At 41.0% G+C, this 26,619-nt stretch overlaps 1 protein-coding gene across 17 annotated transcripts in view; it reads left to right on the top strand.

Moving 5' to 3' along the window:
• Positions 1-26,619, top strand: part of ablim2 (actin binding LIM protein family, member 2) — a 123,815-nt gene that overhangs the window by 87,460 nt on the left and 9,736 nt on the right. For 5 of the 17 annotated variants that reach the window (XM_035994002.1, XM_031299842.2, XM_031299839.2 and 2 more), the window contains 8 exons: positions 2,384-2,416; positions 5,146-5,263; positions 7,986-8,261; positions 13,462-13,569; positions 16,540-16,593; positions 18,999-19,036; positions 19,300-19,408; positions 19,533-19,591. In XM_035994002.1, coding sequence (XP_035849895.1) covers positions 2,384-2,416; positions 5,146-5,263; positions 7,986-8,261; positions 13,462-13,569; positions 16,540-16,593; positions 18,999-19,036; positions 19,300-19,408; positions 19,533-19,591 — 795 coding nt within the window. Of the gene's footprint in view, positions 1-2,383; positions 2,417-5,145; positions 5,264-7,985; positions 8,262-8,929; positions 9,002-13,461; positions 13,570-16,539; positions 16,594-18,998; positions 19,037-19,299; positions 19,409-19,532; positions 19,592-26,619 lie in introns of all 17 variants that reach the window. The other 12 variants (XM_031299844.2, XM_031299841.2, XM_035994008.1 and 9 more) reach the window with 10 other exon arrangements.

Genomic DNA, 26,619 nt, shown 5'->3' with positions numbered 1-26,619 from the left:
AGCCCTAAAAACCAGGAAAAGACATATTAAGACATGTCATATTACGATATACAAAATCTAATATCACAATATCGATATATTACCAATCCCTAAGGTACATTTCAAGTACTTTTATATTTCATTCTATTAAGTAATTCTCGCGATATCTTGAGACCATGCGAGAATCACAGGATCACAAGCTCACAAGAAAATCCATCTCGTCAGGCTTCAAGTAATGCGTTTGTGTCCGAATCCCCAGCGGTTGGGACCAATCAGCATCCAGTCAGGAGCTACTGGCAGCTACAGCGTGGTTTAGGTGTATGTGACGGCCGCCACTGTTCCTTCAAAACAATGATAGACAGATGGTTCATCCAATCACCTGCCAAGTATTCTTTCAAAGTGCCTGTCCTTTTCCAAACAGTTTCCAATGACGGCTTCTTACATGTCCTGTATAACAAACCAGCTGGTGCGTTGGGTTAAGGAGTACTGCCAATGGCTGTGTTTTTCCAAGCCATTTCATTGATCAAAAGATATTTCTCAGGTTTCATTGCTTTTCTATCTCACACAGATGAAAACCTGACTTGATTGAGTAAACTTCCTTTTGTCAGTAGTTTTCTTTCTTCCTTTTTTGCCTTGCTATCCCTCAATCATCGTCCCCCACTCTGACAGTGAAGTCAGAGTCAGGGTCATTTATCAACACCATGCTTGCTTCTCCCACAAACATCATTCTTTGCAGTAGGGCTGGGTATCGTTAAAAAATGTTCGATACCAGTACCAATACCAATACCGTGACTTTGATACCGGTTCCTGAATTTTTTTCGATACCAGTTTTATAAAACAAAAAGAAATTACAACATTACACATTACGGCACAAATCTTTTTATTCGTTTTTACAGCTCCTACTACATGAGCCCCGTCTCTGTGTAACGTAGAGTTTTTCCTGTCTAACGTTAGACAGCCAATCACAGACATTATTAGATCTTGGTTGAAGCTAGGGCTGGGCGATATGACCTAAAAATAAAATCCCCGATTTTTTCCAAAAAAATCCGATTTAAAATTTAAATCGATTTTTTTCTCCCCCTACTTAAAATCAATCTGCAGATGACAAAGAAATTGTTCAAAACAAGTTTTAACTTTATTTTGTTTTGATTCACACGCACACACATGGGGCATGTATACCATTATGATTATTCATGCCAATTTTGTGGAAATATAAATTGGTTTGAGTGTTTTCCCTTTTTTTGGATGGGGGGTGCTATATATTCAACAACAAACAAACGGATGCGTGAGATAAAGCTGTTTTCACACATACAGGTAATTCACTTCTCGTTCCTCGCTAAAAGTTCAAATCATTTTAACGTTATTGGGAAACCTTGCCCCTATTTTCACCTGTTGCTGAGTAACGTACATTAACATCCCATGGTCTCTTGAATGCATACCTGTAGCAAGCTCCTTCGTAGTAACTAACGGTAGAAACAAACGTCGAAGAGGAGCTCCGTGCTACAGAGCGGCGATTGCTAGTTGTTTAAGCCGCTACAGACCTCCATCACAGCTCGGTCGTATCAGCGGCATTTAGTAGATGTGTTGAGCTACAAAAGAGTTCCTCAACACCGCCTCTGGTGCCCCGCATGGTGGTCCTTTAGGTCAGCGGTAGCTGGTGGTTCAGTTATTCGAGAATAGGTGACTCAGCCGGGGACAGAGCACCGCGAGCTGCCGGTCATTTCGGCGGAGATTACGGATAAGTAAGTAATGAAACTACTAGTTAAGAAAAGAATTAATGTTAGTCCCTGTCGCTGCCATGTTGTTTGTGTATCTCTATGGCAAACGCATTACGCGCGGGGGAGGGCTGAGCCCGTTCGGAGCTATGGGAGCCCAGAGGGGAGCGTTGGCGGATGTTAAGGAGAAAACCGATTTTCATTTTAACAAATCGACGTTAACTACACATTCGAGTTAATCGATAAAATCAATTTTAATCGCCCAGCCCTAGTTGAAGCATGCTGCATGCTTATTGCCTCACTGACTCTGATGAGATTTGCTCCTTAGGTATTGAAATTGGTTATTGAATGACAAGGCATTTTTCGATACTCGATACTTTAGGGGCAAATCGGTTGGTTTTAGGCACCAAGTATTATTATATAGGCAAGTATCGAGTATCGAAGAATTGAATTGGGTACCCAGCCCTGCTTTGCAGTGCAGTCCCAGTTACATAGTACTGAGCGTGTGAAGTAAACCGTCTATCTTAGACCCACTTCATTCAGCTCATCCATCCATTGGGAATGTCCTCACTGTGGACGTGCTGACTCACTGACATTGAATGATCACTCTCATGGTGGATGGTTAACTCATATAACATCACATATGAGTTTCTCCTAATCATTGGCTTTCTCCCCCTCTTCATTTGCAGACCCCCCAGCTGCTTTCTCCTACTCCTACTGAGGTAATATAATGCACGATAGCCCTATCCCAATTCTCCCGCATTCTGCCTCTTTGTCTGCACTATAATCAGGCTTGTGCCCAGGAAATCCATCTCAGTGGGGCAGGATGTCCCAATTCTTAAAATATTAATTGCAGTGATATCCGCAGGCCCATGGTTAATACTTGGATGGTGGCAGGTCTGCTCATAAGACATTCTGATTAACAGTAGAAAAAACAGGGTGAAATAATACATCGTTAATTAAAATATGAATTACATTCTCTAACATGTGAACAGAGCAGAGAGAAGAGCTGTTTGTTGTCATACAAGTGCGTCCCCATTAAGAGAGACGCTGTGCACATTTACACACGAGGAACAGCAGGCCTAACTTAATTGATTATTTCAGAAGTTAAAGGTTTAGTTCTGTTTCCTCTGTCAAGTTTATACTTAGTTTTTAGTTTTGCTGCTTAAATGTCCCATGGCATTTGCTGCAGTGATATTACTGCACGCATTGAATCACTGAAAGCAGCTTCTCTCATCACTAAAGTAAATCATGAAAGAAAAGACTCCGTAGGCTTAAAATTCACCCTGCACCCACCTGAATGAAAGATTTTCTCTGATTTAGAGACCCACATGGACACTTCACTGTCCCTCGGCAGTCTCTGCTGGCTGCGTTGCTTTTTAAATTATGTATTGTATCGTATGAGTGTTTTCTATATAAATAATTTACTTTAATGATTAGAGAGGCTGCTTTCAGTAATTGTAAACGTTTCCATGAGCGCAGTAATGTCACTACAGCTGATATCATCGGACATTCTCGAGCGTCTCTCCAGACGCACTAACATATTAACCGTCTAACAGCAGCTCTGCAATGTTCACATTTTAGAGAACGTTAATAATTTCATCATTAATTATGTATTATTTCACTGTGTTAATTTATATGATCCAACCGGCCCGATCCGTAGATTAACCACCGGGCCGTGGATTAATTAGCTCTCTTTACCCCCTTGCTCTGTCTCCGTCTTTTCCTCTCTGTCACTTGGCCACGCCTCTTTGTTTACATAAAAATTTGGGAACTGGAAAAGGCCCCAAGTCTTATTCTGTTAAATGCCCGTTGGCTCGACTCCTCAAGAGTGTAACAAGAGTGTGTGAAGGAAATATAAAGTTGTTAAATTTTACTAATTTAGTGGCTGGTCGGTGTAATTTTGGTTTATCAGTGTTTTAAGCCCCCAACGTCGCACTAGGATTAGGCAATGGTTATGGTTAGGGTTAGGGTTAGGGTTAAGGTTAGGGTTAGGTGCCTTCAAGTCAACGGTTGCAGTGCTGCCTTGAAGGAGACGTTGGGGGCTTAAAACACCATCGAGCGTAATTTTGACATCGGTCAACCACAATAAGAAGCTAGTTGTGCGTTAGCAGAGTGCCACCCACTGTACCAGAGGTAGAGTTACTCCTGTCATTCTCCCCATTCTTCCTGCTCATGTATACGGTAAGAACTGGCATAACCCGGTTATTCACTAACTGGATAAGATCATACCCCAGTTAGTGCTGTGCATGTAAACGCACTGAGTGATGTACAAACTTGGAATTGGGATGGGCCTTTGGTCTCACTGGGGATGTCACACACCCTAAATAAATAAATAAAAACAATCAAAACGTGTGAAATCAAAAAACAAGAGATTAACTTCCCATAAAAGTAGTTTAGTCCTGATAAATGTCACAGAGAACTATCACAGGGTAAAGCTTTGCCTAAAGGTTCTTCGGCCCTATTTTAACTATCTAAGGGCATGGCGTGAAGCACCTGGCGCAGGTGCCTGTATGGCGTGTACGAATCCACTTTTGCTAGTTTGACAGTGGAAAAAAGGGTCCATGTGCCAGGCGCATGATTCAAAAGGGTTGTACTTTGTGTCTTCATTAATTCATAGGTGTGTTTTGGGCGTAACCAATCAGAGTGTCATCTCCCATTCCCTTTAAAAGCCAGGCGCGTTTGTACCTTGGCACATTGCTATTATGATGGCGGATTTTCCGCTTAATATTTTTATTTTTTATTTCATGCATATATGTGTGCTGCTGCGCGTCCCTGTGTGTGTAACAAACTAGGCACATTTCACTAATGCGCTGTTAAAATAACAATGAAATGCTGCGTTATTGACTTTAGACCAGGTTTTTGTTGGTCAATGGCGCAATCACTTTCCGCTGCCTCATGATAGCAATACGCCCAGAATGCACCTGAACACACCTCCCTGTAAGACCAGCACACCCATGGGCCACAGATGGGCGCAGGTGCATTTGCTATTTAAACGACCCGGGCGCTGGACGGGAAATCGACAACTGCGTCGGTCTTAAACTAGCAAAGACACTTTGCGCCGGGTGCAAGACATTTTTAAAATGAGGTTCGATGCTTACAGGGGAATTTATCTAAATTACAAAAAATAAAAGTATACTAATATGTTGATACTACTGCGAAGAATGTGCAATATGGGGATAATCCAAAATTACATTCACATGCTTTAACTTTTGTTTGGCACATACTGTCAATACTCAGAGATGCAGGGTTGGACCCAAACGCAGATCAACACATGAGGAGGCAGCAGGAAGAGTTCAATGATTTATTGACGAAATAAACTTTAAAAAGTCCAAATGAAACAGGAGGTCCGGCAGGCAGGAATGTGATTACAGAGTGAGTGAGGTAAGAAAGCAGTGACAGTGAGTGAGAAAGCACTGACTTTTTTTACTTGATGTGTTTGTGCGTCCAGGGCGATGGGGAGAAGTCCCCCCGTCAGAGGAGGCCTTCCAGCCCCAGCTCCAACAGCTCCCTGGGGGGCTACGGACGGTACACCCCGTGTCGTTCCCCCACCAATTACAGCCGACCAGGTATCACACAGAGCATTATCCATGTGTTGCTGCTGTTATGTGAAATCCTCCACATTTGAGCTTGTATTTCTGAATCTATGAAGGATCACATTACTCATGATCATAGAATTGGGTTTTGGAGGGGGCACATGTATTGAATTACTCTTATCAACATGGGACTGGACAGAAATGCTTGCTTAATGCAAATGTATGTAGGCCTATATTTACTACTGGAAATCAATTAACACCACAAAACAATGACACATATTTCCCAGAAACCCTCATAGCATTGTTGCCCTTATCCAGCAATTATTGTTCTACCAGGATAGTCCGACATATTTTAATCTCTCTGGTCAAAATGTCCAGTGGAAATAATTCCCTCTACAGTGAATGCAGCATTAATGTGTAATCATGTACTTCCTGGAGGCCTGGTATGCTGACGCCTCTCTGCCTCTGGTCACCACTCTCTCAACGTCCCGCTCACAGCACCATCTGATTGGTTACACTTCACGAATAATAGCCAGTCAACACCACTGACGGCTGCTGTGCGAGCACTGTTGCCAAGTTGGTGGCTTTCTCGCTAGATTTAGCGACTTTATTTCTAAAAAACGACCAGCGACAAATGTATCAACTTCAGACCATCAGAAGAAAAGTGAGATATAAACTTAGCACAAAAAGTAAGGAAATTTGTGTTTGGTAGATTATTTCTTTGTGGTAACAATGGTTTTTGGCAATAAATCGTATACCGTTGGAAAGCCTGTTTAGTTCCCTTTCAAATGGTGCCCCATTTGTAAGGAACATGCATTTGTGGGATGAGCAGCAGTGCTGAGTATGTGGGTTGCAGTGCTGAGTATGTGGGTTGCACCCATGAAAAATTTGCCAAATCTTCTCTGCAAATGCCAAACAGCTTATTCTGCCATTGACTCGTTTGGTGTTTGGTGGATTGGATGATTGAAGTTTGAAGAAAAAAGACATATTGGCAATTGAACAATGTATTCATTTCACAAACAGGAACCTCGGTAGCATGTGGAAGAACCATACACAGCCACAACAGCCTGGCACCTCCTCCTCATGCTGGTCACCAGCCTGGTCACACACTGCTGTCGGATGGCATCCCATTCTTCAACCAGCAGTCCTGACCTCAACCCCATTGAACACTTGTGGGATCAGCTTGGGCGTGCTGTTCGTGCCAGAGTGACCAACACAACCACGTTGGCTGACTTGCGACAAATGCTGGTTGAAGAATGGGATGCCGTCCCACAGCAGTGTGTGTCCAGGCTGGTGAATTTTGTCCAACAGAAATGGATGCAGTGCAAATTTGCCAGAATGCAGGAAATGAAGTGTTCAATTCTCAAAATTTCCTGGGGAGGTTCATTTCTGTGTCACTCCATCAGAACGTATGCCAGTGCCTTGTGTCAATTCTTCAATTGTATTTGGAAGATGATGATAGGGCTTGCTTTATTAAATAGAAATTGGGCCTCTCATTTGTACACAATCAAAATATCATGATTGGGAAATTTACATTAGATCTAAATATTAAAGTCGTCACTATGTGTTGTTGAGCTTTTTGTTAATGGACCACAAATGTATCCCCCTGGATATGTACTATGCCCTATTGTTTAAAGCCATATTGCAAAAAAATCTTACCTATGAAGACACAGAGGGCCAGATGTACTAACGCTTTTGCGCCCACTTCAAGTGTATTTGTTTTGCAACGTGCGCGTAAAAGCATGGTGAGGTATGTACAAACAGGCCGCACTGAGGTAAGGCGACTGTCTGTCGCGGGGACTTAAAATGGCAAATTGCGCTTTTCCGTGTCATGCATATGCATTCATGGGAGGATGAAGGGGAAAGTGGGAGTTTCCCATAAAGAGATGGGAGGAGAAGCGTAAAGTGCGCCTAATTATGTATTCAAATGTATGTACAAAAACTGCCCGTGAAAGCGCGCTTCTATTTTGCGGTGAAAATTCTCCACCTTTTAAAAGCAGGTGTAAACCAGCCACAAGCGGGTTTCCTTGCATATGCCTGGTGAAATGGCAGCAGTAATCCGAGCAAGATGAAGACAGGCCAAGGAGACATGCTGAAAAGATTTTTGCCACAAGGATCACACTTTTTCAGTTAAGTGAACACAAAATCATTAAGCGTTACAGATTAAGCAGCCATGCAATATTACAGTTACTGTCAAAGATGACATTGAATCTCCGACTCAGCGTTTGAATTCCATTCCAGCAGTTGTTAAACTCCTTGCTACATTACAAATATTGGCATCAGGATCATTTCAAACAGTCATAGCATCAGCAGTGGGAATATCGCAGTCTGCACTCAGCCGTATCATAGCACCAGTACTTAACACTTTGCTACAGCGCACTAGTCAATATATACATTTCCCCACCACTAATGCTCAAATAACACGCATCAAGCTGTTACCTAATAAACAAGCAGATCGACTTCGTTAAAATCATCGTTTTTTTGCTGTTTTGACTGACTTGGTGGCTGATCCATGATAGAAAGATGCATGCAATTTACAGTATAGTGGGCGGAGAAAGGCGCTGATTACCCGATGAACTGCAGGTTTGGTAAATACAACGTGAGCTGAAGTATCACAGCATGCGCTTTCTGCGGGTTGGCCATGGTGCTGATAACGCTACATTCGCAAATGTACGTACATTTGGCCCAGAGTACCTTCACAATGTTATCCATTGACGCAACATTCCTGTTTCCTGTGATCTGATTGGATGTTCAGGGCCAGAGGTGTACCTTGGTGGTAGACACAGCAGCCAGGCCTGTGACTCCAGTTCTCTCAATTTGCCTCCAAACCTCCTGGGTGCCATTAAGTACCCCTCCACCTGGGCCAGGGACTCATCTTCCCTCCCTGTGCACTGTTCTGCTGGGGCTGAAGGGAGTGGTGGTGGCAAGTTCTCGCCCACACCAGTAGGTGACAGTGCAGGCTTGTCTTTTCACCTGAACCCGACCACCCTGGCCATGCTGCAGCAGCACAACTACATCCCTTACTTCCGAGGTATCAAAGCACGCTGAGACCCAGACCTGGTCCAATACAGACAATGGACAACTTGTTGGAATCATTGCTGTTGTCAAACATCAGACAGAAACAGAATCTACCAAAAAGCTAATTTTAGATCCCCTAGAGCAGGGTTTCCAATGTGTTCCCCAACCAGAACAGAAGCATGCAAACCTTGGATTTCGGATCAAAAACATTAAACTATGAAACGGGTTTCCCCACAGCAGCAAAGTGCCAGTCCTGTCTGTATTTGACTGTGATCAAGGTCCTAAAGAATGGAGTGCTGTGATACGAGCACTGAGTTGACCTCACTTGGCATGGGTTGTGGTTAAGCACCAAATTAACCATGTGTTGGAAACTCACCCTCTGGGGCTTTCAGTTCACCATAGAGTGATGAGTCATAATGTGAAACAGAACGTCTGACCTGCTGTGTGACACATTTGGGTCTGTAACCACTGATCTCTGAAGATTTGTTTTCCTTAATTGCTGAACCATAGCCATGAAACTGCTAATGCTATTCATAGGATACTACACGTCCCTGAAATCAACATCACAAACCAGTACTGTACACATTCCCTGTGCACACTGTTACCTCTGCAGAAAGGCTTATCCAACCACATCCCTTTGCTTCATCTTCTCACCATCCCCTGATCTCCCTCACCCCTCAGGGTTCAAACAGGACCCCCTACCTGACCCTAAACCTAGGACATCCCTGCATCTCAGTTTACCTCCTCCTGACGGTAAAAACACCAGTAGTCTTTCTCTTCTCTGTGTCTCCCCTCCCCCAGTGGAATGGTCAGCAGGTTTTGTGATGTTGTTGTCCAATATGGTGGTGTTGTCGGGTTTCATGGGGGTGCATCAAGGTACACTGATAGGACCACTCACAGTTCTCATTCTGCTTGCCCTGTTCACTTGTGTCTGTGGAAGTGGTTGTTGTCATGCATGGTTTAATTTGACCCTGGTACATTTGACATTAGGAGGAAGGTTAAGGGTGATTTAATTCCTGTGCTTGTCTGTTCAAATTGTTGACCTAATTGTTTGCCTGCCTTTGACTTTTAATCCACCCTGTTGTTTTCCCTGAATGAAAACTTCTTCGTTGTTATGCCGACATTATCCCTTTGGTGTTTTTTTCCTTACATGATGAATCTTAAGGAGAGTGCAGGCTTTGTGTTTTGATGACTAAGAAAAAGACACATTGAGGTTCGTAGTACCCAATAGTCGTATAAAAAAATCCTGAAAATGTAATAAAACCTAATAATGTAATAACTTGACCAATAATCTAATGAAATGTACTGACATATTGTAATAACATTTTTACTGATGATGTAATACCTTATTACATTAATGGGAATTTATTAAAATTACAGGTGGGTCATTTTTATTCTACTTTTAAAGCTATAGTGCGCAACTTTTTTCTTTAATTTTATCTTAATGAACATCCATTACATTCAAGTCATTGCCAAATGAGTTGATACAAAGCTAAATAAGACTATCAGCTCCACACAACTCTCTGTATTTCTCAGTACGACTTTGTTTACTAGATGGTGTAGCCCGGAGATTTTTGCAGCTGGAGTGAAGCGTTTTATGTCACCGCTGAGCCCACTAGCGTACAATGCTGGGAAGCGGGGCGATCCCTGCCGTGAAAACAACGTGTATATGGACACGTACTATTAGAATTTATGGGGGCGAAAGAAACCACGCACTATAGCTTTAAATGTACTTAAGTATTAAGGTCATTTTATTTTTCATTTCAAATTCAATTTGAAACACCTTTTGAATGCAGACTTTTCATAAAATCAAGGCAAAGCAAAGGAGACACTTCATTCAATAAGAATCACTGTTGACTCAGATCAAAACAAACATTTCATGGAGATTGAGTCAACTGTTTGCCTTCATTGCTTGCTTGTGTGAAGTGAGCCATCTTCTGCAGCTTTTGTCATCTTCTGATGGCATCTAATCTAAGATCCACTCTGGTCTAATGGACCATCCACAATGACCAATCCGCATGAGGATGGGCTGGTTCATTTCCCATTGATAGGGACTTTAGTTTAATGCATCTTTGCCTGATAACAACGTACCAATTAGCATCTGTAGTTAGTTACTACAGTGTACATTTCCAAACATGAAATCAGCGTCAGATGTCAGTGTAGGTTAACATGACACTAACAGTGTTATTCATTTTGTATACATGCACACTCACACATTTCTTTTTACATCACTACATTATCCGTCAAAATTAATACATCATCAGTTTTGAAAACAAGTTACCCACCTGAAAGGTATTACATTATTGGTAAAAATGTTATTACAATATCAGTCAGGACATTAATCACATTATTGGTCAAATTATGACATTATTGGCTTTTATTTTACTTTCAAACAGGTTAAATGCAAATTTGATTACTTTTTCAGGCGTTATTACATTTTCAGGAAATGAAAAAAAAAAAAGGACTTTATTGGGTGCTACAGCACCAAGAAGTTCTTATGTAGGGTGAGAACTTTTGCCTCAAAAGGCATGTCATTTCTGTACTATACAGAACCCTTCCAGTGGGAACACATTTTTCTGACATATGCTTGCTTGGACCTTAGCTGATTAAAAGGAGGAGGTAGAGAGGGAAACAGCATGAGCTTCCACTCGAACATTTGCACAGAAAATCACGAACATGCAGTCCAGGGGTTTGCCAGTTTTTCCATGACAGGGTGGAGAGGCTGAGAGGAGAGTTCTCCAATGGGGAAGATGAAAAAGAGAAGGGGGAACGGATGAATGAAAAAGCCAGAGCGGGCCGAGCTGTAATTTGGGGGTCGGGTTGGCAGTGGCATGAAGCACAGTGTGTCGCTGGACTTGTTCAGGGCCTAATGGTTGCTAACACGCCATGAAAAAGGGCTATTTGTTTTCCTGCTTAAATGAGCTACCAGGTTTCCTCATAGAAGTTACTGTCATAGAAAGACGTAAGCGACACTCTATTTAGATGTGTTGTCTAACGGAGGAAGAGTTTAGGAAGGATGAATAATGCATGCTTTTGTTTTTATTTCCCTGATTTCTTGTTAATGATCTCAAAACTGTCTTGGATATCTTGTTATTGGGTTATAAGTTTTTGATTAATGAATGGCCTCCACCTTTTTTTGTCAAATGTGTAATCTGTTCACATAAATTATAATGCATCCCCTCCTTAAACACCAAGCCTCCAACACTTTAGGGAGGATGTGCCCTACTTTTAGACCTGCACTAATAGTACTTTGGTGTGTGTGTGTGTGTGTGTGTGTGTGTGTGTGTGTGTGTTTGTTTATGGGCATGTGTGTGTGATTGTGTGTATGTGTAGGAGATCACTCAGACTAGCAATGATAGCACTGCTGTGTATGCTGTGATCTCATCCACTTGCATCCAGATGGCTGCTGCTGGTTCCTCTCTGTCTGAGGGGAGAAGAGTGTGTGTTCAATCAGCGTTCACTCTCTCTCATGCACAATCTCAAACTCAACCTCTGTTTGTTCCTTAAAACTCTGGATGTAGTGTGTTTATTACTTTTGGCCTAAAGGGTGTCAGTGACTCCATCCCCTAGCCTGCCTGTAATCTAACACAATGGGGTGAACCCTGGTTGTGATCATAGATACACAACACACATGCACGAAGTCAGCTAAATGTGAACATTTGTTACACTCTCACCATTACACAAACACATAAAAAGTGGACAAATGTAATATAACCCATGGGGTAACTTTCAGTGGCATTATTTTGGCACCTACACTTAATAATCATAATATTACTCAGAAATGTGATTGTGTAGTGTAAACCTTTAAGTGATGAGAACAAAGTCTCCAGGATCATCCATCCCTTCCAGGTAAATAATTGCTCTGGTGGTAGTGCTACCACTAACAGGCCCATTGCCAACGTGTTTGGAAGAACTTAAGCATTTAGCTCTAAAGTGAAGTGGGAGGTAATTGTTGAATACAGGAATAGAGCTGAGAGCTGTTTTACAATTCAAATGAAGAGCTGTTCCAAACAACAGCAGCTCCTCTTCGACTGCTGTTTCCCAACATTTCTAGGGACTTTCCCAAAGCAGCAGTCCTATTGTCTGCTATAGGTATGAAAATGGGCTGTGTTTCAGGACAACTTCTGAATGAGTCACTTCAGCCGCTTCAATGCAGTGTAAAACAGTTTGTACTGTAAAGCAGTCCTGCTTTTACCTTGCACGGCAGCTGGATTCTCGTGATGTCCCTCACCTGCCAGGTATTGTTTTTGAAAGTGCCTGCCCTTTTCCAAACAGTTTCCAATGACAGTTTTTTTTGTATCGTGAATGCATTGTCTATTACCCTACAATTAGAATCCCTCTGCCATTTACATGTCCACATAAGTGTCATGCAGCCCAGATCTGCATTTCCAAGTCTCTTACCCTGTTTGGCAACTCAAAAGGTGGGTTGCTCAATCCAGCTGAAGGGTAGCACTTGCAGACCCTAACTCCTCTCAAGTGGAGCTGTCATGGGGGTAAAATACTGACATTACTGCAATTTAGAAGCATCAGCAGAAGTAATTGGACTGTGGTTGTGAACAAGAGCTTAGCTATAAAGCAAAGATATCAATTTGCTGACCAGTCTTCATTCCAACCCTCACCTTTAGTCATAGGCTGTGGGTAAAACAAAATAGAATTGGAGGTGTAAGTGAAGCTTCTGTGAAGGATGGGTGGTCTCAATCTAAAGTGCTGCTGCGTGGCAATGAGAGGAGCCACACGAGGTGGCTCAGGCACCTAGCATGCCTTCCTGTGGTGGAGTTCCAGATGTGACAGGTTGGTAGGAGACCCCAGGACAGTGTGGATCCTCTGCAGAGACACAGGACGTCACTGGGAAAAAAGATTTGGGCTGAGGGACAAAATAGCATAACATTATCAATGCAAAAGTGGTAGCATTCCAAATTCTACAGGATGATTTTTGTGTCTTATCACTTAACAGGCCAGTAGGATTCTCTACCAAAGATTCAGTGAATTTTTTCAAGACATTTTTTCCAGTACAATAAATTTAATACAGTAAATGGCTGGGTTATGGAGTCATCGGCATCAATATAATAATCACTGCTTCGTATTGGAGCGCTATCAATATGCCTACCATAACGCTGCCTTTTTGCCCCCACAACACCCTTTGTTTTCTCCCAAACCCTTTCCCTTGTGCCTTTTCATATCCAATGCCCAACCAACTCCATCCCCAACTGGAGGAAGTGAAAGTGGTCGGAGTACCCCCAGCTTATCCACCTATTCTGATGGCAAATCCCCTTCCTCTACTTCTACATATGTGGCTGCTCCCCGGCATTTCCACGTACCAGGTAGGCCATAACCACACCACTTGGATCGTAACTCAACTTTACAATTTTCCTACATCTTTACACATTCTATAGAGTAGGTTGTCATTAGTGACACAGTGGTGAATTACAACTCTGAGATTGTAACCAATTACAGTAAACAACAAGCTTTCCTAAAATAATTGGTGCCAACTGTTACATTAACATTTAGAATCTCTTTTATAAATGTAGGTGTTATTAAATGATTTGGCACCAAGGTTTAGGTAAAATGATAAACCAATACCTTAACACCAAGCTGAAAAGCTCCTGTAGCTGAAAGTTTATATCAGTTGCATTTCTAACTCACCCAACAGCAGTGTTGGGACTAAGAGTTTTTGTAACGCCTTACAAAGTACCCCACAGTGTACGTTAACTCCTGTTGGCAAGCACATTGCCCTGGCATGTTGACCACAAAGTCGCTCAGTGTATCGCCACTGTTAGATGAGTTAACCGACAAAGGCATTTCAGCATGAGAGTTCCTTGAGCACACAGTAATAAATGTGCACCAAAGATTTTGGGCTGATGGGTTTAGTAGTATGCAAGACTAGCTGTGGACAAACAGATTCACAAGATCCCGGCAGAGATAACATCAGTATGCTACTGAAATGAAAGCTAGAGACACATTACCAATGGAAGCATTCCAAAGTAGACATTTGAAAAGTAACTAAAATGTTACTTATCACAGGAAGGCATTACTTTTTGGTGGAAGTAATCAGTAAAGTAATTCACTAATTTTTTTAATGAGGTCAAAAGTGTGCTGGGTGTACTGCCCACACTACATTTCTACATTACTGCAGCATTGTTAACACAACACATTGAGGTTTCCAAAATATTAATATTAAAAATGTTTAACAAATAACCGGATAAGACTTATTTTCCAGTGCATTGGACCCCTTTCTCTCCAGGTACATTCAGATAAGTCCTGTGAAGCTATCACCAGTTGTTGGATATGGGCCATCATGCCAGAACATTTTCGTATTCTTCTCCTAAACCTTTTGCATTTGCATGCCATTTATTTATGATGCACTCTGTGCAAAGACCAATTACAACTTTTAAGTCAAAGTGTTTGTCCACTTTGGAGAGAAGCAGACTTCCAGTACATGACTTGTTCAACAGGTCTGAACTACTGTCAGTCAGTTTGTACCTAAGACAAAATTGTAAGTATGAGTAAACATTTTGAATGCTAAGTTCCCTTAGAGAAATATTTTGCTGAATTAAATCCAGCTCTGTGTAATGGCTGGATGACGTAAAACGGTGGACATCTGCTGCTGGTTTTAAATCAGCAAAATATCCCTTAAAAGCACTCATTTGAACCTCCGTAGATTGGATCTGTCGGTATGAGCGGTTCTTGCATTACGCCCCATGTCTTTGTACTCTATAGTAAACTCTATAACAGTTGACTTCTTGCCTTTGGTTTATGGATTGTATTCTGTATATCTGAGGACTCTTTAATTCCCAATGTCCCTACTGTCTGCTCATTTTAAAGCAATTTCTTTTTGACGCAGCAATAATCTGACATGAGATTGCATCATTTAGAATTCATTTTACTTAACATTTGGACAGGAGTTGACAAACAGTATATTCTTCATTACTTCCAGTGTCTGACAGAGGAAAATCTGTTTGATCCAACATATTGTTCTCATTGACTATTACACTGTCAGTCATGTAGAGGGAAAAAACCCTCCCATGTTGGAAGCAAGTTAAGTGGAAAAAACTGCAAACGATTATCCACTTAATGGCTTTCATAGTCATCGTCCTTATTGCTTTTATATGGATATTGTTTCAGATACTGGCAGGCACTGAAATAAGCCAGGGAAATGACCTACATGGGTTGTTTTATTGTGAGTCATGTTTCTTCTGCAGTTTGATGTGTGACAGTTGTTACTAAGCATCTCTGTCAGAGGCTTGTCTGGGTCCACTGACACAATAGTTGTGTTTCCACTGCATGGTACAGCTCTCCTCTACTCAACTTGACTCGCTCTTTTTTGGTTTTCCATTAGCAAAAGTTATGGATAGTACCTGGTACCTGGTACTTTTTGAGTACTACCTCAGTCGAGGTTCCAGCAAGCTGAACCGATGCTGGAATAAAAGTAAAAAACACTGCAGGCCACTGATTGGTCAGGGAGAATCGTCTGCACAAACACGCCGCTTTTATTTAGCCAAGCTACCGTCAATAGCGGGCGCAAATTTGTATTCATTTCACAAAAGAAATTGCCAGCCCAGCAAAACTATACCATAGACTATGTCGGACATTTGATGGAGTGCAGATGTTCCTCTGTTTGGTTGCCGATGAAAGGATTCAGCAAGTGTCGCGGTGCTATGGCGATCAGCTGAGAATGCCGTGGTTACTATCCGCAGTGCAAAACCAAATAGGGAGAAGCGAGTGAAGTGGAGCAGAGCCATGCCACGTAGTGGAAACATGGCATGAGATGGATAAGATCTGCCTCAGGGAAAAACAGACTGTCCACATTATCCCCCAGAGGAACTTCAACAGGCAGTACAGTTAATGCAACAATACTTACCTTACTTACTAAGACTTATTATCTTTCAACTTTTTCTCTGCTTATATTATTAATTTTAACTGGAAATCTCTAAAGAATGCTAATACAAGTTGACTGTTTGATGCCTGGGGACCATGTGTGGTTTCTGAAATTATTCTTTGAGTGTAATTAAACTGTTCTGCATCAAATAACGTCCCATTACAAGACCAATGTATTGCTATATTTTGAATATCTTGCATGTATAATATTAAAAGTGCTGATGTTTCTGAAAAATGACAAACGTCATGTGTTGAATCAAGCTGTACTGCGGCCCCCTTTTGCTTCTTTAAAATATCTCATCACTCAATAACTGCTAACTCATGCTTCTTTTTCTCCATTCTCTCTCTCTTTCTTTCTCTCCCTTCCATGTTGGCTTCTTCCATTTTCTTTCCTCTGCGTCTGTTCACATCTTCAGAGACTCTGGTCAAAGATAATCTTTATAGAAAACCCCCCATCTACAAACAGCATGGTACAGTCTACTTCCTTTTAACACTTCCTTCTCTGGTCTGGTCTCTGCACGATGTGTTGCATGTCGCCTGCCAGTCATCTCGTCATCTGTTTATCCCAGTTCTCCTCCCTTTTCTCTATGGCCTGGCCTCATTTAGTAGATTCCATGGCTCCATGGATCTATATGCATAGGGCTGGTGTAAGAGTACTGCACCCATTCTATGTAGTAAAAGCAACTTAGCCAAGTGCAGAATCTATCAAGGTTGAACATTAGGATAGCGGACAATGTTATGATTAAACAAACCAAAAAACAATTTTGCAGCCCTAAGGTTTCTATGAAAGAAAGCAGACCATTGACCCTGGCCTCTACATGTTAACACATTTAAGTATGTTGCATTTCTAACTACCTCTAATCAGTGATGTCACAGGAGATGTTTTTCATTAGGTGGCAAATGCAAAACATCTTCTGTGACATCACTGATTGGGCTGTTGTCAGACTTTAAAGCTTTAGTGCGAAACCTTTTTATTAATTAATGAACGTCTGTTACATTCAAGCTGATTGTTGGAATTGGGGCTCTTGGGTGTTAATTTGTTCACCCCGTTCATGCATGTCTGCACTCATCTCACTTGCTCATTTGTTGTTTTGACTGTGTTTCCTACTGTGAGTGGTTGGGCACATGATTCACTTTGTATGGTGGCATTAGTGTTGTACTGATCACTGTTTCAATCTCAGTGTCTCTCCCCTAATCATTGTTTGTGTGTTCTAATTTATGATTTACAGTTTTCTATGTAGTTGAAGATATATGAGCACATGACAGTGGCACTCATAACATATTGGCATAGGAGTCCAAGGAGCTTTAATCATTTCTATCACCCAAGGAAATATTCATCTGTATTAGATATGACAAGTGAATCAGCTGCATATGGCATAGTCCTACAGATGTATGAACCGGCTATCAGTATCTTGATTGTATGCACACAAGCAGACATGAGGTCACTGACAAGGTGCGTGCTGTCTGCCAAAAAAAGAGAAAGAAATCTTTATCTACTTTGTTCCAAGTAAAGACTGGTTCTAATGGTTTAGCCTCGGAGCTGTATAAAGTGACATTACATGGTAGATGTACTGCACTAATGATTGTGGGAGTTTTGCCCATTGGTCAAGTTCTCTGATGTTATGTGATCATATGTCTTTAACATTGTCCAAAAGAAAGTAAAGGCACTGCTGCCCAATTAATGTGTTCTCTTGGATTGTTAAGGAAGTACTTTGGATGTTTATCAGAACTGATAAAAACACTGGCCAGAGCTATGAATATAAAACCCAAATGGTAATAAACCATAGTTGTTCCTTAACCCATCTTTTACCTTACATAAATAGTAACCTAAACCATTGAATATCCCACCTCGCATCATGATGATGATGCGTCTAAAACAAGTGAGCTAAATACCTTTAATGTTTGCTTTGAGGCCATCGGCAAGTAGAAACAGCAGAAGCAGAGGTTTATGGGTGGGTGGGTGCACCTCTCACACCCATCTCCCTTTCTGAACATGATGTCAGGAGGGCTTTCAAGCATGGGAACACTAAGAAAGCAGCAGGACCTGATGTTTTCAGTGGAAGGGTCCTTGCACTGTGTGCTGGCCAACTATTGTTAGTGTTCACAATGATATTAAACCTGTCACTGGCTCAGTCTGCCATTCCCACGTGCTTCAAGAAGTCCACTGTCATTCCTGTGCCCAACAAAACAAGATTAGCCTGCCTGAATGACAACATTTTTCTCCGTGACACCTGCTGGACTAGTAATGGACTTAAAGCTACAGGACATAAAGTCACAAGGCTAAAAGTATATTGGCTCACTAGCAGTCCTTAGAGGCTGCCATGCTTATTACACCCCACAATATAAGACGAAACAAACAACATTGTGACAATGTTGGTACTGTTCGAGTCATATCAATAGTGAAGCTAAAAAAGCAACTTTATAGCAATTTACTAATTGGATTTAAAAATATCTTGAGTACAAGCGTAAACCTTGGGCTGATGGTGGCAAAGAAGTAAAGGGCAAGAGGTCACCAACAAATGGATTTTATCCTCTGAGAACTATTATTATTCAGATGTCATTTTTTATCAAGACAAAGAGTCATAGATCAAAGTCAAGGGGAAGTTTTGACCAAGGCCAGGGTTTTTCATTAGTTGCAATGACCCTAATGGGACCATAGATACTGTGACCAACTTTAATTGTAATCTGGACTTTAGTTGTTAAGATATCTTGCTCTGGTGACCAATGGGTCCAATATCAGACTACCAAAATGTCAGTGCTATCCACCTAGCTGCCTGTAGACGGCGTCCCCAGCAGATTATGTTATGGTCTAGGGGGGTTGACTGTAGAGTTAATAGTGCAGTACAGAGAACATTAACATCTGACTGTTTTACAGCTTCTAGAACATCCTGGCAGGATGGGGAGGATGGCAAGGTGGGTTTGTTTGTGTGTGTGTGTGTGTGTGTGTGTGTGTGTGTGTGTGTGTGTGTGTGTGTGTGTGTGTGTGTGTGTGTGTGTGTGTTTATCTCTCTCTTTTAAAGTAATTTTCTTTGCAAATATTGTACATACATTCACTAATTTACTAACTCATACTCATACGCCGTCATCTGTCAGTCATTCTCTCTCTCTCTCTCTCTCTCTCTCTCTCTCTCTCTCTCTCTCTCTCTCTCTCTCCCTCTCTCTCTCTCTTTGTGTAGAGGACCAGTTGGATGATCTTGAAGAGTGAGATTGATGGACAGATTGGTCCCGAAGACCTGGACCCTCGCAAATCGACCTGCAGTCTGCCCACTGACACCTCCCAGCCTAGTGAGTAGCTAATCTCAGGTTCAGTCTGGTGAATGAATGAATGAATGAAACAAACAATATAGGTATTGACGGGTAGCTCAAGCATGAAATGGGAATTTAAAAATATTGTTTTTTATCTTGGCAGATTTCCCCTACAATAAGTCTGCATCCTTACCCGGCTATGGAAGGAATGGCATCTACAAGGTTAGCTGCCAAATAACCCACAATCTCACAGTCCATGGTGCTTCCTGTGACTTGAACAGATCAGCCAAAGACAGTCATTGCACAAGTTATTGCTTTAGTAAGAGTTAGAGCCACTATTGTGAAATTTCAAAATTGCTTTAAAATATTGAAAGTAAGAAATGTGACTTAGTAGGCTAAGAACAGGCTCCCTAAGGAACAAACAGAGGATTGCACACAATTCAAAAAGTCAAGAATTGATTGCTGTTGGGGCGACCTCTAGCTAACTCAGTAGAGTTGTAGGCTGAGTCCTTGGCAGGGGCCCGGGGTCGAAACCCACCTGCAACCCTTTGCTGCATGTCATCCCCCCTCTATCTGTCCCCCCTTTCTTGTCTATCACTATCACTGTCTAATAAAATGAAAAAAAGCCCAAAAAATCTTAAAAAAAAAGAATTGATTGGTATTGATCGAAACATGACTTTTTGGTGTTTTAAAAAAAAAAAAAAGGTGAAGAAATAAATGTGATGTGGATGGATATAAAATCAGAAATCACACATTTAAAGCCACAATGTTATTTTCACATTTCCAACATTGGCTGCCCCCCAGTGGTACTATCAAAATAGTTGGGCAGCAACCATTGCTCCATGCAATGTTTAAAACTGATATGCTGTTTAAAAATGAAAAGAACAAAAATGACTGTTTGATCACTTTTTGTTTGTAGACCTTGATGAAGGATGGAGGTCAGCGGTGACATTGCATTTCCTAACTGCTTTACTATTGTAAAGCAGTTAGGAAGTGCTGTGTTTCATCAGTCAAACACTTTTAATGGGAAGCGACAGCTGTTAGAAATGTTACAGTACAGCCGTGATATGGCTGTAGAAGAGTGACCAGTAAACAGTGAGGCTGATGTCAACGAGATGAAAACTACAAACAATAACACTAGATTACATGCTGCATCGTTTCCTGTGAAGGCAATTTGAATCTACTAATTATAGAATGTAAATGCATTGAATGGATATTGCTAAAAAAATGGTAGACTATAGAAAACTATAGAAAGTTTGATTTGATCTTATTTGAGAAAGATCTTATTTCATGAAAAACCTAAGGATTATATATTTTACGGACAACTACAGTTTATTAAAACTTGAGTTTTGTTTTGGTAGCTCTGCCCACCAGTTCTATAATTTATGTTAACATTGCAGTCACAAAAGTACCTAGACATCGCTAAAAACACAAGCAACCAGACAACTGGCCCCACGTTATCTAAACCATTTTATTTGGAGGTAAAACCTAAAGCGAATGCACATGAAATGTTCCTAATTATTCCTCATTGTGCAGGAAAAGTGTGCTTACAACTATGAAAAGTAGAGAAGTCTGAAGTGGTTTAACTTTGTAGGATATTTACCACACACAGTTTGGGATATAATGTTACTATAATGGCTGTTTCTTATCCAGGCTCTTACCAGCTGTTTTTACAGTAGTCAAATAGGCCGTCATCTTTACAGTATATGTTTACACCACACTCTCCCGCCTGCTGGCCGATGCCCATCTTTATGCAAATGAATCTGTTGAACGTGACGCGACTATCCAATAGAAGTAGATGGAAATCTTTCAAACTGACCTTTGTCAATCTGAAACAAAGACAGATTTAGCGGGAGTAGCCAGACCCACGTGACACGTTCGTCCAGTCAGCTGCCGGTCAAGGGCGTGGAGCATCAACCATGGATGTATTACATCACGACACCACGCTTCAGTCGTGTCGCAAAAATGGATCAGCACCGTTAATTATCAACACAGGAAAGCTCAGAGTAGCATTTAAGACCATTTAAAAAGTTTTGCAACTTTGCCAAGCTTTTCTCTCACAGCTTTAGTATCAGATTACACAGGAGTCAGTCTGTATCCTTCACTCCACACCGACAGGGCTCTGGTTTATATTGTTGGGGGGGGGGGGGGGGGATTTAGTCTATCACTCCATACATGTACACATCCACTGATGTAATATTGCTGCTCTCCCTCTATCTTTGTTGATGGATAGAGGACAGGCAGACAAAACAGAACAGAGAAGGAAATGAAAGCTCAAGAGCTACGACAGATTCAATTATATGAAACTATTTTTCACTTGCTGGCATTACTGGTTAGTGTTGTTGATTTAGTGTGTTGAAGAATGAAGGGAGGTTTGTTGTTTCTATTAAATGTGGGGTTATATAACATACTTGCAATATCTACGGTATCTTTTTGTGAAAGCACATTGCTCGTATACAGAATGACATAGGGCTCAATCTCAAGTTAAAGGGTAACTACCGTTTTTTTCAACCTGGACCCTATTTTCCTATGTTTTTGTGTCTAAGTGACTGATGGGAAAAACAAACTCTGACATTGGTCCAGTATTAAGCAGTCCCTCCAGAAAAACGCGATTATGCGATCGCATAATTCAATGCATAATCAGCTAAAGTCCGCATATTGATGCGGGGGGCGCATTTTTTCAAATACGCCGCACTTTCGCCGCATAAATTGCCGATTTCCGCGCAAAATATGCGGGGCTTGCATGATTTCATAATCCCCACATTTTCGTTGCAAAAAAGTCACATATATCTTAGCAGAAAGTTGAAAAAAGTTGCGTTTACTTCAGACAAGAGTAGCCATTTTCCCCTGTTGCCATGGGAAGGGACGTAAATACACGACGTGATCATCATCGAAAAGCTGCAAATCCTGTGATGAAGCCATGAGGAAACCGTAGTTTTTGCAAGTTCCCGCAATTTTTGCAAGTTCCCGCAATTTCATTGCATAAAATTGCATAAATATCCCGCATATTCCATCACATTTTATAAGAAAACGTGCCGCATAATCAAAGATTTTTGCCCACAACAATCACAAAAAAACTCCGCATTTTTCTGGAAGGACTGATTAAACAAGATCGCTGCAGTCGGCAGCGGCGAAACAAGCTACAATGTAAGTTAATAGGGCAATTATCCAGCATGTATTTACCTTCATAAAAGTGCTCGTTTTGCCGCTGACAGGCTCAGATTAATATTCTAAGTGTCTGACAACATTATGGAAAGGATTTCTAAGGAGGTCGACGTTTCTGTTAAAGAGTAAGATCCTTTTTTAAAACATAAAAACATCCGCGAAATTGCGTTCGCTAAACTCACCAGACTCCATGTAAATAAGCAGTAATTTTAGCATCGTAAAATACACTTCATTCAAAGTCGACAGAAACAAAATAAAACTATAAAAAGCCGATTTGGGTCGTCTTTCCACTTTTCCAACCATCACAACTCTAGTTTTTGTTGAAATAAAACACATAGTTTACCGATTTACATGAGAAAACAAAAGTACAGTTTTTTTAAATAGAGTCTGGTGGGTTTAGCGCTAGCGATCTAAGAGCTGTTTCTGGTTAAACAGAATGGTCTCAAAGAGGTTTTAAAATTCAATTCAATTAAATTTTATTTATAGTATCAAATCATAACAAGAGTTATCTCGAGACACTTTACAGATAGAGTAGGTCTAGACCACACTCTATAATTTACAAAGCCCCAACAATTCCAGTAATTCCCCCAAGAGCAAGTATTTAGTGCGGCAGTGGTGAGGAAAAACTCCCTTTTAGGAAGAAACCTCAGCAGACCCAGGCTCTTGGTAGACGGTGTCTGAAGGTGCCGGTTGGGGGTGTGATGAATAGTGGCAATAATAGTCACAATAAAGATAATGGAACAGTGACTACAAATGGTAGTCGTAGTAGTTAATGTCATAGCAGGGCACTGCAGGGCGTAGCTGGACATAGCAGAACGCAGCAGGGTTCAGCAGGACGCAGCAGGACACTGCAGGGCACCGCAGAGCGTAGCAGGGAGTGCAGCAGGACCACGGCGACAGCTGCAACCAAGATCTTGGTGCCATCCTAATCCAAAAAGGTCTTTCTCTGTAGGGATCATTTCCATAATGTTGTCAGACACTTAGAATAATAATCTGAGCCTGTCAGCAGCAAAAACAGAACTTTTAGTGGACGCAAACTGACGCTGAACATTTTCCCCATAGGGTTAGCAGCCCGTTCTGTGGCTGCCGGTTACATTGTTCACGCTTAATACTGGACCAGTTTCAAAGATTGTCATCAGTCACTTACACACAAGTACTACACATGTACTACATTACATGCCTTGTGTCTTCAGACACACCGGTTCTGTGATGCTGGTCTCAGCCACAGTAGTGCATGTTAGTGAGTGTGCTAACATGCATTATGCTGCTGTTTCACAAGTAACCATGTTCACCATCTTAGTTTGTTAGCTAATTAGAACGGAACACAAAATGCAGCTGAGGCTGATGGGAATCCCACAAGGTTTGCCACTGTTTTGTCAAGAATACACATTTTAACCCACATCATTTTACCTGATTTTCTGTCTATGTAGAGACAGAGCTTCTGTACATTAAGCCGATGAATCATTTCATTTCAAACTGTATTTGTATAGAGCAGTACAGTAAGACTTCCTATCTACAAGCATAGACCAGACCGACACATACGTCAAGACCATGGCCCTTTGAGAGATAGAAAACTGAAGATCCTATAGATGTCAATGCAATTTGACGTGTGTTTGGACTATAATTTTGATAAGTTTGTATGCATGTTTCTTGTTAAACATACATTTGTTTTATAAACATCTAGTCTAATATTTATTTTGCAACCTTGCTTGAGCATTCACAATACTGTACCTTCTGTGGCCGGATATGACTTATCTGGACATCGATACATATTTCATTGTATCATCAGATATTGTTAGGCTAAGTGTTTTCTCTAAATAACCAACCTGTAAATAGCCATCTTTGTGATCCAGGCTACGTTGAGATTTAGTTGGAGACAACGTCTGATGCTGCTGTACCGTATGACTGTACTGCAGCCTCCCATCCAAGCTACTGTAGCTATCCATCATTAGTAACTGTTACCAGCATCTTAGCCATCTTAGCCATTTATCACACTGACAGTGAATAATCACATATAATATGTGCTTATATCAGATCTTGATGCTTCTGTTTATTTGTTTCACAAGCCGTTAAACAACAGCTTTTTAGCATTTTCCTGTTTCTCTCCTTATGTGACAGCATAATTCTTTCCGTTAAAAGGTGCCGCTGCCTTGGCGATTGGCGCTTGGTGACACAATGTCCGCCAGCAGAAAAGTGCACAGTTTGCAGGCTAGGATGCTAATTAGCTAATCAGTTGTAGCACAAAACATAGCTTAAAAAGTTATCTGGAAATGGTCTCTGTCCTTGGTTTGCTAGAGCAAGTTTTTTACAATGTCTCTCAGTGCCACTATCAGTTCAACTGTCAATCAAACAATTACATGGAAAGTGATGAAGCATTGCTGATGTTTCTGCAAAGCTCTCTTTTCTTTCTTTTGATGATAATAAAAAAAGTACATGATTTTTTTACTGAGAAATGGGATGGCTGATTGTGATTTAAGTCAGACTTTAACACTAAAGACTAACATCTGCTTGCAATCCATAGCTGATTTGAATTTTAAATATCATTTTTAGATTGGTTTGAATAGCTGGCCTCTAGCCCGATTAGCTCTATGAGTTGACACAAATCAAACACTGTCTAACATCAGTTCTTCACTCTCTTTCAGTCTGTCCAAACCAAGTTTGTAAGCTCACTTTTAAGAGAATGTGTCACACTCACTTCCTATTGGTCATTCTGAAAGAATAGGAGCAAATCAAAGGCAAAAGCAGTGACCAAAAGGCCTTCAGATGAACCCTGGCTTTGGTTAACACCAGCAATGTTCTTGGCTGCATGGAGCCGGTCAGGACATCTGAATTATGGTCTAATGCACTGGTTCTCAAGCTGTGGTACCAGTACCACGGGTGGTACGCGAGCTCCCTCTAGTGGTACGCGGATGGAATCTCTGATATATTAAAAAAAAAATGAAATAAATTAATTCAAAAACATAATACTATAGAACTACTACAACATTTTCAATAATAATCAGTTAAAAGTAATTTCAAATAAGTGTTTAAGTGTTATATTTTTGTTTCGATATCCACTTGCTACGCAGTTACGTTCATGGACAGAGTGCGCATACATCCATGATTAGTTACGCTGTGATCCAAGAAAGTAAGCAGAGGTAAAATGAATGGTTCAAAAACACTGCAATCGTAGCTCCAAACAGGAACTATTAGGAAGAGAAGTTAGGATGAGTAGAGAATATTTCAAGTTGTTGAAACTATAGTGGACGAGCTAGTGCTACTGAAGCAGCAGTGGTGAAGTCTCCACAACACCTACTAGCAGCAAACTAGGTGCAAAACAGTACGGAAATATTACAAACTCATTTTCACTTAGGGCCACACTGTAAAAAGAGGATCACACCAAGGGCCAGACATGTAAAGTTTATTGATATGCTTTTGTTTCATTTAAAAAGTCAAATATGTTGACTTTATTACTGCATGTTGATTTTTTCTACACTTTTGTAACTTTTTTTGTAGTTTTTGACGACTTTTTGTGGCTTTCTCAAACGTTTTTGTCACTTTTTAAAAAATGTCTCCTTTTTTTTCAAAAAATGTTTACGCTTTTTGTCACATTTCTGTCGACATAAAGCCTTACAAAAGTCAGCTAAAAAGTTCCTTAGCCATCATAGAATTTAGCAAAACAAGCAAAACAATGAATATCTCCTGATCAGTGTTTGGGAAGTTACTTTTTAAAAGTAGTGTTTGCTCGTTACTCGTTACTTCTTAAGAAAGTAATCCGTTACTTTACTTAGTTACCCCCTATGGAAAGTAACTTTTTACTTTACTCGTTACTTTTAAAAGCAGGGGTCTCTGGCAGAGACTGAAGTTAATTATACAAAAACTATCTTTGACCATAAAGCCAATCTATGATTTATAATTGAAGTGTCTGAACTACACTGCAGACTGGATTCTCTACTCACAGAGTGACGGCTGATTCATTATGAACGAATCCAGCGCAGGTTGAATGCACATCAGCAGGTCATCGGCGTTACACAGTGTTAGTGTATACTATGTAATGTCTGTATCGACTTGTACCGGTCGCACAGCCACGACGGTCCGTGCATTGT

This window comes from Sander lucioperca, chromosome 17 (assembly GCF_008315115.2).
Source record: "Sander lucioperca isolate FBNREF2018 chromosome 17, SLUC_FBN_1.2, whole genome shotgun sequence".
Classification (NCBI taxonomy): domain Eukaryota; kingdom Metazoa; phylum Chordata; class Actinopteri; order Perciformes; family Percidae; genus Sander; species Sander lucioperca.
This window is presented reverse-complemented; position numbering and strand designations above follow the sequence as displayed.